At 39.8% G+C, this 12524-nt stretch overlaps 1 protein-coding gene across 1 annotated transcript in view; it reads right to left on the bottom strand.

Annotated features, from left to right (window-relative positions):
• The window catches only part of SH3D19 (SH3 domain containing 19), a 181865-nt gene that overhangs the window by 50635 nt on the left and 118706 nt on the right, over window positions 1-12524 (bottom strand). Inside the window, exon 8 of the mRNA XM_079707671.1 lies at window positions 5566-5673. Coding sequence (XP_079563797.1) covers window positions 5566-5673 — 108 coding nt within the window. The remainder of the gene's footprint in view (window positions 1-5565; window positions 5674-12524) is intronic.

The following is a 12524-nucleotide window of genomic DNA, read 5'->3' as shown; positions in this document are numbered from 1 at the left end:
CCCAACCACACCACAGGACGTGGTCCTGCCCACCAGAAAGACAAGATCCAGCTTCATCAACCAGAACACAGGTACTAGTCCCCTCCACCAGGAAGCCTTCAAACACCACTGAACCAACCTTAGCCACTGGGGGCAGACACCAAAAACAACGGGAACTACGAACCTGCAGCCTGCAAAAAGCAGACCCGAAACGCAGCAAGTTAAGCAAAATGAGAAGACAGAGAAACACACAGCAGATGAAGGAGCAAAGGAAAAACCAAGAGACCAAACAAATAAGAGGAACTAGGCAGTCTACCTGAAAAAGAATTCAGAGTAATGATAGCAAAGATGATCCAAAATCTTGGAAATAGAATGGTGAAAATACAAGAGATGTTTAACAAGGATCTAGAAAAACTAAAGATGAAACAAGCAACGATGAACAACACAATAAATGAAATAAAAAATTCTCTAGAAGGAATCAATAGCAGAATAACTGAGGCCGAAGAATGGATAAGTGACCTGGAAGATAAAAGAGTGGAAATAACTACTGCAGAACAGAATAAAGAAAAAAGAATGAAAAGAATTGAGGATAGTCCCAAGGACCTCTGGGACAACATTAAACACACCAATATTCGAATGATAAAGGTCCCAGAAGAAGAGAAAAAGAAAGGGACTGAGAAAATATTTGAAGAAATCATAGTTGAAAACTTCCCTAATATGGGACAGGAAATAGTTAATCAAGTCCAGGAGGCACAGAGAGTCCCATACAGGATAAATCCAAGGAGAAACACACCAAGACACATATTAATCAAACTATCAAAAATTAAATACAAAGAAAAAGTGTTAAAAGCAGCAAGGGAAAAGCAACAAGTAACATACAAGAGAACCCCCATAAGGATTTGGCTGATTGCTCAGCAGATTTCTCAGCAGAAACTCTGCAAGCCAGAAGGGTGTGGCAGGACATATTTAAAGTGATGAAAGGGAAAAACCTACAACCAAGATTATTCTACCCAGCAAGGATCTCATTCAGATTCAATGGAGAAATTAAAACCTTTACAGACAAGCAAAAGTTAAGAGAATTCAGCACCACCAAACCAGCTTTACAACAAATGCTAAAGGAACTTCTCTAGGCAGGAAACACGAGAGAAGGAAAAGACCTACAAAAACAAACCCAAAACAATTAAGAAAATGGTAATAGGAACATACATATTGATAATTACCTTAAATGTAATTGGATTACATGCTCCAACCAAAAGACACAGACTGGCTGAATGGATACAAAAACAAGACCCTTATATATGCTGTCTACAAGAGACCCACTTCAGACCCACATACAGACAGAAAGTGAGGGGATGGAAAAAGATATTCTATGCAAATGGAAATCAAAAGAAAGCTGGAGTAGCAATTCTCATACCAGGCAAAATAGATGTTTAAATAAAGACTATTACAAGAGACAAAGAAGGACACTACATAATGATCAAGGGATCAATCCAAGAAGAAGATATAACAATTGTAAATATTTATGCACCCAACATAGGAGCACCTCAATACATAAGGCAAATGCTAACAGCCATAAAACGGGAAATCGACAGTAACACAATCATAGTAGGGGACTTTAACACCCCACTTTCACCAATGGAGAGATCACCCAAAATGAAAATAAATAAGGAAACACAAGCTTTAAATGATACATTAAACAAGATGGACTTAATTGATATTTATAGGACATTCCATACAAAAACAACAGAATATGCTTCTTTCTGCTCATGGAACATTCTCCAGGATAGACCATATCTTAGGTCACAAATCAAGGACTGGTAAATGTAAGAAAATTGAAATTGTATCAAGTATCTTTTCTGACCACAATGCTATGAGACTAGATATCAATTACAGGAAAAAATCTGTAAAAAATACAAACACATGGAGGCTAAACAATACACTACTAAATAACCAAGAGATCACTGAAGAAATCAAAGAGGAAATCAAAAAATACCTAGAAACAAATGACAATGAAAACATGATGACCCAAAACCTATGGGATGCAACAAAAGCAGTTCTAAGAAGGAACTCTATAGCAATATAGTCCTACCTCAAGAAACATCTCAAATAAACAACCTAACCTTACACTAAAGCAATTAGAGAAAGAAGAACAAAACCCCCCCAAAGTTAGCAGAAGGAAAGAAGTCATAAAGATCAGATCAGAAATAAATAAAAAAGAAATGAAGGAAACAATAGCAAAGATCAATAAAACTAAAAGCTGGTTCTTTGAGAAGATAAACAAAGTTGATAAACCATTAGCCAGACTCATCAAGAAAAAAAGGGAGAAGACTCAAATCAACAGAATTAGAAATGAAAAAGGAGAAGTAAAAACTGACACTGCAGAAATACAAAGGATCATGAGAGATTACGACAAGCAACTCTATGCCAATAAAATAGACAACCTGGAAGAAATGGACACATTCTTAGAAATGCACAACCTGCTGAGACTGAACCAGGAAGAAATAGAAAATATGAACAGACCAATCACAAGCACTGAAATTGAAACTGTGATTAAAAATTTTCCAATAAAGAAAAGCCCAGGACCAGAAGAATTCACCGGCGAATTCTATCAAACATTTAGAGAAGAGCTAACACCAATCCTTCTCAAACTCTTCCAAAATATAGCAGAGGGAGGAACACTCCCAAACTCATTCTATGAGGCCACCATCACCCTGATAACAAAACCAGACAAAGATGTCACAAAAAAAGAAAACTACACACCAATATCACTGATGGACATACAGCAAAAATCCTTAACAAAATACTAGCAAACCAAATCCAGCAGCACATTAAAAGGATCATACACCATGCTATAGTGGGATTTATCACAGGAAGCAAGAATTCTTCAATATACACAAATCAATCAATGTGATAAACCATATTAACAAATTGAAGGAGAAAAACCATATGATTATCTCAATAGAAACAGAAAAAGCTTTTGACAAAATTCAACACCGATTTATGATAAAAACCTTCCAGAAAGTAGGCATAGAGGAAACTTACATCAACATAATAAAGTCCAGATATGACATACCCACTGCCAACATTGTTCTCAATGATGAAAACTGAAACCATTTCCACTAAGTTCAGGAACAAGACTAGGTTGCCCACTCTCACCACTGTTATTCAACATAGTTTTGGAAGTTTTAGCCACAGCATTCAGAGAAGAAAAAGAAATAAAAGGAATCCAAATCAGAAAAGAAGAAATAAAGCTGTCACTCTTTGCAGATGACATGATACTAAACACAGAGAATCCTAAAGATGCTACCAGAAAACTACTAGAGCTAATCAACGAATGTGGTAAAGTAGCAGGATACAAAATTAATACACAGAAATCTCTTGCGTCTCTATACACTAATGATGAAAAATCTGAAACAGAAATTAAGGAAACACTCCCATTTACCACTGCAACAAAAAGAATAAAATACCTAGGAATAAACCTACCTAAGGACACAAAAGACCTGTATGAAGAAAACTATAAGACACTGATGAAGGAAATTAAAGATGATACAAACAGATGGAGAGATATATACCATGTTCTTGGATTGGAAGAATCAACATTGTGAAAATGACTATACTACCCAAAGCAATCTACAGATTGAATGCAATCCCTATCAAACTACCGATGGCATTTTTCACAGAACTAGAATAAAAAAATTCACAATTTGTATGGAAACACAAAAGACCCTGAATAGCCAAAGCAATCTTGAGAAAGAAAAACGGAGCTGGAGGAATCAGGCTCCCTGACTTCAGACAATACTACAGAGCTACAGTCATCAAGACAGTATGGTATTGGCACAAAAACAGAAACACAGATCAATGGAACAGGATAGAAAGCCCAGAGATAAACCCATGCATATATGGTCACCTTATCTTTGATAAAGGAGGCAAGAATATACAGTGGAGAATAAATCATGCTGGGAAAACTGGACAGCTACATGTAAAACAATGAAATTAGAACACTCCCTAATGTCATACACAAAAATAAACTCAAAATGGATTGAAGACCTAAATGTAAGGCCAGACACTATAAAACTCTTAGAGGAAAACACAGGCAGAACACTCTATGACATAAATCAAAGCGCAATCCTTTTTGACCCACCTCCTAGAGAGATGGAAATAAAAATAAAAGTAAACAAATGAGACCTAATGAAACTTAAAAGCTTTTTCACAGCCAAGGAAACCATAAACAAGATGAAAAGACAACACTTAGAATGGGAGAAAATATTTGCAAATGAAGCAACTGACAATGGATTAATCTCCAAAATCTACAAGCAGGTCATACAGCTCAATATCAAAAAGACAAACAACCCAATCCAAAAATGGGCAGAAGACCTAAATAGACATTTCTCCAAAGAAGATATACAGATTCCCAACAAAGACATGAAAGGATGCTCAACATCACTAATTATTAGAGAAATGCAAATCAAAACTACAATGAGGTTATCACCTCACACCAGTCAGAATGGCCATCATCAAAAAATCTACAAACAATAAATGCTGGAGAGGGTGTGGAGAAAAGGGAACCCTCTTGCACTGCTGGTGGGAATGTTAATTGATACAGCCACTATGGAGAACAGTATGGAGGTTCCTTAAAAAACTAAAAATAGACCTACCATACGACCCAGCAATCCCATTACTGGGCATATACCCTGAGAAAACCATAATTCTAAAAGAGTCATGTACCACAATGTTCACTGCAGCTCTATTTACAATAAGCAGGTCATGGAAGTAACCTAAGTGTCCATCGACAGATGAATGGATAAAGAAGATGTGGCACATATATACAATGGAATATGACTCAGGCATAAAAAGAAACAAAATTGAGTTAATTTGTAGTGAGGTGGATGGACCTAGATTCTGCCATACAGAGTGAAGTAAGTCAGAAAGAGAAAAACAAATACCGTATGCTAATACATATATATGGAATCCTAAAAAAAAGTGGTTCTGAAGAACCTAGGGGCAGGACAGGAATAAAGACGCAGATGCAGAGAATGGACTTGAGGACACAGGGAGGGCGAAGGGTAAGCTGGGATGAATGAGAGAGTGGCATGGACATATATACACTACCAAACGTAAAATAGATAGCTAGTGGGAAGCAGCCACATAGCACAGGGAGATCAGCTCAGTGTTTTGTGTCCAACTAGAGGGATGGGATAGGGAGGGTGGGAGGGAGACGCAAGAGGGAAGGGATATGGGAACAGATGTACATGTATAACTGATTCACTTTGTTATAAAGCAGAAACTAACACGCCATTGTAAAGCAATTATACTCCAATAAAGATGTTTAAAAAATTTTTTAAAAAAAGGGAGGAGATATGGGGATATATGTATAGGTATAGCTGATTCACTGTTATACAGCAGAAACTAACACACCATTGTAAAGCAATTATACTCCAATAAAGATGTTAAAAGAAAATGTTCTCAACAGAAAAATAATAATAAGTGGCTGATTACACATAATTGCAAAAGCAGACGCTGATAAATGAGCATATATTTCTCACTGGCTCTTGGAGAAGCAAATAAATGAGGCAGAGAAGTGCTTACATTTTCCCGGTTTGGCTGGAATTCGAATCACAGTGGGCTTCCTGGTGGGTGCTGGTTGAATTGCTCGTTCCTTTGCTGGTTCTATTCTTGTGGGGAGCTGAAAGGGATCTAATGAAAAACACAGTGTATTTTGCATGTTTTAGTTAACATGGACTCAAACAAAAAACCTCATTCATAATTAAATCGTCATATTTTTCATGCCCTAGGGAAAACTATTCATGGATAAACAAAATCTCAGTCTGCAGAGACAAAAACAAAGTCAGGGCCCATGAAAGGAAATAACTTGGCGCTCGGTAAATAATTCATGTGGCTTTTCTTCCTCTCTGATGAGAGAGATCCAGGACAATCTTCAATTATGTAGAAGCTATCTTTCACAGGAGTGTAATCATTCCATAAGTGTCTGCCTGAAAATGAGGGGCAATTGAAACATGCAGCCAATTTCCCCCCTATAGTGAAGCTTCCCGGATCCCCCAGGAAGGTAGGTCTCTTTGCCCCACCCCTGTGCCTGCATTGGAAAACCTCCCTGAAGGGCTGGCCCTGGGCCTCATCCCACCGCTCATCCCACCCTGCCGGAGCCTGGCAGCAGCACTCTCGGATTGAGTAGTGAAGTGAAACTACACCTTGCTAACATGAAAACGGAAAACGTTTTATCCTGGAAAGAAAAGAAGACATCTCCCTTCAAATATTTAATTTGGGGCCAAGGACATATATTCTCCATCTTAACCCATTCATTTAAAATGGACAGTATGTGCTTAGGGACAGTATTTTAAATAAAAGCATAACCACCAAACTTTTTTCTTCCTTTTTTTGTTTTTGGCCATGCCGCAAGGCTTGTGGGATCTTGGTTACCCAACCAGGGATGGAACCCAGGCCCTCGGCAGTGAGAGCGTGGAGCCCTAACCACCGGACGGCCAGAGAAATCCCCCACCAAACTTTTTTACTGAAAGAAATCGTTTTTTTTTTCTTTAATGTAAATGTTCCTTTAGTAGTTTAGTAGTAGAAATGTTTTCATTTTTTGGGAAGATGACCAAAAAATTTTTAAAAGATGAAAAACCTAAAAATAAATAGATTAGCAAAAATAAAATCAAATGCTGTATAATGCACACTCTATACAGTGCACAGGGTCTCAAGAGGCCGCTTTTGCCTTTATTCAACAAGAGGCAGAATGAATACATACTGTATTCAGAACCTGTTCTCTGCATCTCGCCTGTAGGGAGATATTCCCTATAAACAATGCACTTCACAGCACTTGTGATGAACAGCATTCATGTTCTGCCTGTTATGAGCCGCAGTTCAATAAAGCGTCTTTTGCTGACCAGCTCTTCTCAGGATACATGAAGCGCTGAGCTAAGGATAAGATGGCCTTTCAGCTCCTTGATACTTGCCCTTCCCTTCCACCCAGCTCTCAGGCAGCCCCACTCTCAGACCTGCTACCAGAGCATCACCCACTCACTAGTCACTGGATCTCACGTCTGCTTACCACGTGCCAGTAACGGTGCGAGGTGGGGAGATAGGATGGTTAAGTACACTCCTATTTTAAGCTTATTATCTATCACCTAAGTAAGGCCCCCAGATGGCATGCTAGGTAAAATAATAATTATTAAGCTAGTTAGAAAAAAAAATTAGATGACCCCTCTATGGAAACCGGTCTATTAGCTCATTAGTGAGGCGAGTCTTGTCTATGCTCAAAAATCCAACTCAACATCATCAAAACAATATCAGACTTTCAAAAAAAGGCTCTTGTAATAATATCACTTTCTTCCATTGTAACCTATATCCCCAGAAAACAAACAAAGCTTCTTCTTTTAGGTCTAAAGAAATTCATCAATTCCTTATTTTGTTATAGCATTATTTTTCATTTCAAAAGTAACATTTATTGTAAAAATGGGAAACATTAAGAAATATATGATAGGGACTTCCCTGGTGGCGTAGTGGTTAAGAATCCACCTGTCAATTCAGGGGACACAGGTTCGATCCCTGGTCCGGGAAGATCCCACATGCCGTGGAGCAACTAAGCCCATGAGCCACAACTACTGAGCCTGCACTCTAGAGCCCACAAGCCACAACTACTGAAGCCTGCATGCCACAACTACTGAAGCCCGCATGCCTAGAGCCCGTGCTCCGCAACAAGAGAAGCCACCGCAATGAGAAGCCCTCACACCGCAATGAAGAGTAGCCCCCGCTCGCCACTAGAGAAAGCCTGCACGCAACAATGAAGACCCAATGCAGCCAAAAATAAATAAATTTATTAAAAAAAATAAGTTGATCTTTAAAAAAAAAAAGAAATATATGATAGAAAGTCTCCTGTAATCCCATCCCTGCAGTAGTAATTATTATCTAAAATATGTGTATCTGTCTACAGATATTTTTTCTGTATCATATGTATTATTATGTAGGTACTTTGAAAAACACAAACCTGTATCATAAGTATTATTACACAGGCATTTTGAAAAACACAAACAGGATCATTTTATATCTATTTCTTTGTAACTCACTCTTTCACTTTTTTTCATTCAGTATTGATCGGGTGCCTGCTACACATCAAATGCTATTCTAGAGGCTGGGAATACGTCAGCGAACAGAGCAAAGAACTCTGCCCTTGTGATGCTTCCACTCCAGCAGGAGACGGAGACAATAAACAATAAATGTATTGAGTGATTCATGTGGTCTATTAGAAGGTGAGACATGCTACTGGAAAAGGGAAACGTAGAGCCAGGGGGACCTTCAGTTGTGGGCGGGAGGGAAGCAGGTTGCAGCGTGAAGCAGGAGTGCAGGGGGTGACGGGGAGGAGGCCTCCACGATCCTCCTTCCAACGGAGGGACTGTGCACATTCTAACAGTTCCTCCAAGCTGGAAAATACACGTCTGGGGTTTAGGAAACAGCAGTGCTGATGGATAAAAAGGGGGAGGTAGGCTGGTATTAAAGCCCATTATTGCAAACGTCACCTGAAACTGAACTCCCCGAACGTGTCATCTGTTCTGAGTAATGCTAGCTAGAATGAAAGAATTTGAAGACCCCAATCTCGGCATATATTTTATTCAAACACAGAAACATAGTGTCTCTCCGGTGTGCACACCTTTCCTTCCTGTTCGTCTCTCTCCCCTGCCGTTGCCCCTGCTCGGCCTCCTCGGCCCTCGTTGGAACCCACTGTCCTCCAAGGAGCGACTTTCCTTCCCCCACTGCTGCAGGGACTTGACCGTCCCCCGTCCCCTCAACCTTGGCTGTAACAGCCCATCCTCTCAGGGCTCTGTTTCCTGCTGGGAAAAGGACCAAAATTCAAGAAAAGGATTAAGGCTGATAACTGTTCACTGTGCTCTCCCATTCAAGTGGTATTTCTGCTTTAACAGCTGCTTTGGGCCCCTACAATCTGGTGGTTATTAGGATAGGTTTTTAGTTGGTGATTTTGGGGGGGTGAGTGTGGAGGGAGAAGAAAATCCTGAGCATGGAATCACTTCAATTGTTTCCCACCTCATCTGATGTTCTGGGCCAGGATACCACGTACAGTCTGTCTCTCTCACATCCCAGGAGTGAGAGCACGAACAAGGGGGCAGAGAAGGAGAAAGAGGCCACTCAGTGCCCTTGGAGGGCTGGGCACAGGGGATCCCAACTGTGCTTGTTCTTGGAGGACTAGCCTCAGGGAACCCCGTCCCAAATCCTGCAGGTCTCGACTACCACATTAAAGGGTCCAGTCATCTTTTAAACCTGTTAGATTTAAACTGAAGTAGGAAGATACAACTTAAATACAAAGTATTCAAAGTGTCCTAGCTACCCATTTTCTCTCTTTCTTTTTTTTTTTTTTTTTTTTTGGCGGTACACGGGCCTCTCACCGTTGTGGCCTCTCCTGTTGCGGAGCACAGGCTCCAGACGCGCAGGCCCAGCCGCTCCGCGGCATGTGGGATCTTCCCGGACCGGGGCATGAACCCGCGTCCCCTGCATCAGCAGGCGGACTCTCAACCACTGAGCCACCAGGGAAGCCCATCTTTCTTGGTCTTTATTTTTAGTATCATTAGCTGCTCTTTGATAACTGGCATTCAGATCATGTGTAATTATTCTAGTATACACGTCTTCAAAAAAAAGAAAAAAATAATCTTTCTCAATACAGTGAAGCAAGGAAGTCTGAGTGTTCCAGTACTGTGGCTGTTAGGCAGGAGTGGGTCTGCTTAATGACTTCCCCTAGCTGTGCTCCCTGAGCCAGTGAGCTCGGCCTCTGCCTGTCTGCGCCCCGTCCCAGGCTGCTATCCAGAAGAGGCGTGCCGATGAGCGGACAGGAGAGACAGCATCACTTCAGTGAGAAGGTGGAGCCAGAGGCCTGTTTTTCATCTTGATGATGGTGTGAGAGTCTCTCTCTAGCTACACAGTATGTTTACTTTTTACGTCTTTTCACGAGAGGGGTATTTTTCTCCAACAGCAATGCTAAGTGGGCAACCTAGAAGGCAAGGATGGCAGCTCACGTTTGGGAACTCCTGGCACTGCCAGGTGGGAAACTGGATTGTTGGTACTGTTAATAAGTTTAAAGTTCATGATCTTTAAGCCAGTAGTCCCACTTTTGGAAATTTCTTTATAAAAGCACTAGTAGAAGTAAAAATATTTACAAGAGTGTTTACCGCAGCATTTTTTGTAGTGGTGTCCATCCATAGGGGAAACGTTGACTTGTCTGTGCTGCGCTCATACCAGGGAATATCAGGCAGGTATCAGGGAACAAGGAGTCAGACTTAGATCTTCTGGCCTGGAGAGAAGTCCCTAAACCTCATCACTAAATGAATAAAGTAAGCTGCTGGGTCATGGGTACAGTTAGGTAAACATTTTTGCTGCTGAGTAATGGGTACAGTTAGGTAAAACTTTTTGTAAACAAACAGGAAGAAGTACATGTATGTGTACATGTTTGTAAGCTGTGGTTTGGAATGTCCAAAGGCACAGAAAGCTACATACAACATGGTTCACACTGGTTATTCTGGGGATTTGAGTGGATTGGAGGGAGATTCATTTTTGTCTTTTACTAAATGTTTATATTGTTAGACTTGTTACCGCAAATATATGTTACTTTGTGACTGAAAAAAAATCCAATAAAATAAATTCAATCACATGAAAAAAGTTACAAAATTAAGCTGAAATAACACCCCTGCCAAACAAACTGAAACAAAAATCACTTAGAAATAAGAGGAGGGACTTCCCTGGTGGTGCAGTGGTTAAGAATCCATGTGCCAATGCAGGTGACACGGGTTTGATCCCTGGTCCGGGAAGATCTCACATGCCGCAGAGCAACTAAGCCCGTGAGCCACAACAAAGAGTAGCCCCTGCTCACTGCAACTAGAGAAAGCCGGCACGCAGCAGTGAAGACTCACTGCAGCCAACAATAAAAATTAAAAAAAAAAAAAGAAATAAGAGGAAAAATATGAAAATACTTGTCCCTTTAGCTGCTTTTTCAAGACAATAATGGCCATAAAATTTTCCATAAAGTAACCAGAAAAACAAAAATTCTTTTTTTTGGCTAATACTCCTCAGTGATTCTATTTAAAAGGAAATAATGCAGATATATATTTTTGAATTTGTCTAACTTAGGCATATTTAGTTCATAATAATTAGCTTTTGTTTGTAACCTTGAATAATATAATTGTTTAGAAAAATCATATTTTATTATTCTTAAAATTTCTACACCTCACAAGCTAAGGAACAGTGTGGGGGCAGCTCTTTCTCTGTGGCAAAGACAAGGGATATGTCTCCTAGTTTCTTTCATCCTAATTCGGCTTCCGGTCATCTATTTGAAAACCAGCTTCCCCCATCCTCTCCTGCTGATGGAGTTCCCTCATAAAAGACAGCCTTTGTTAGCATTTTTAATACATCTTCCAAAGACACAGCATATTTACATGTAAATATGTGTTTTAACACCAACACTATAGCAAAATACCATGAATACTATCTATACCTTGCATTTTTCACCCAGAATATCTTGGCGGTTGGTCCATAGTAGGGGATAATAGGTGGTCTGCCTATTTTTTAGCTACTGCACAATATTCCATTGTATGGATGCAACCAGAATTTATTTTAGCAGTCCACTGAAGGCAATTTCCAACATTCTGTAGTAGAAGTCCTTAATCTGGGTTCCAAGAATAGGCCATTGAAGCTCTGGAAATTGTACCTCCAACTGTGCATACATGTGCAAAAGGGTTATTTTCAAGGGAGAAAAAAGATTCGTAGGCTAACTGAGTTCTGTGATCCAGAAAGGGTTAAGAACCCCAGTGTCATAATTTCCTCTATCACAGACTCTTTGCCCTTGCTTCTGTAGAGAAAACACAACTACCTGCAAAAGCATCTCCTAACCAAGTCTAAGGAAAGTCCATGGCATCTTTCTCTACTTTTATTCGCAGTGTTTACTCTGCCCTCCTTCCAGCCCCCTCACACCAATGCCAATTATTCTACACCTGCTGCCCCTTTACACCTATATCCACATGGTCTTCGTTACCGGGTTGAGAAAAACACTGATGATAATGTAGTTTTCTGCCCATTATCTGTCTCTAATAATATGCTTGTCATCATAATTAGTTTCACCATCCTTGGCTAGCTTTTCTGTCATTTATTTCTTTCCCTTGAGTTCTGTTAATAGCATAAATTGGCTGCTAAACTATTACTCTGGTTTGTGTAATGGGGTTGACAGCAGAAGCATTCTGCTTTTTTGACAACTGGGTATGATTTGTAAAGGTGTGAAGAGGAATTGCTAATGCTTCTCAGCTCCACTACATTAACCTGGAAGGCATTCTACCTAAGAAATGAATCCAATATTAAATTGCCTGTTTTATGAGTTTCCCTTTAATAATTTTTCTAATCCTTACAATGTTTTCATAGCTTCAGTATTTTCTGATCTCTATTTCCTGAGATTAATAGGGCAACTTCATTTTATGAAAACTACTGTATTGGATTTTCTTTATGTTTTGAGGGAAAAGAAAAAGAAGGAAAGACATATC

The sequence above is a fragment of the Hyperoodon ampullatus genome (assembly GCF_949752795.1).
Source record: "Hyperoodon ampullatus genome assembly, chromosome: 1".
NCBI classification, from domain to species: domain Eukaryota; kingdom Metazoa; phylum Chordata; class Mammalia; order Artiodactyla; family Ziphiidae; genus Hyperoodon; species Hyperoodon ampullatus.
This window is presented reverse-complemented; position numbering and strand designations above follow the sequence as displayed.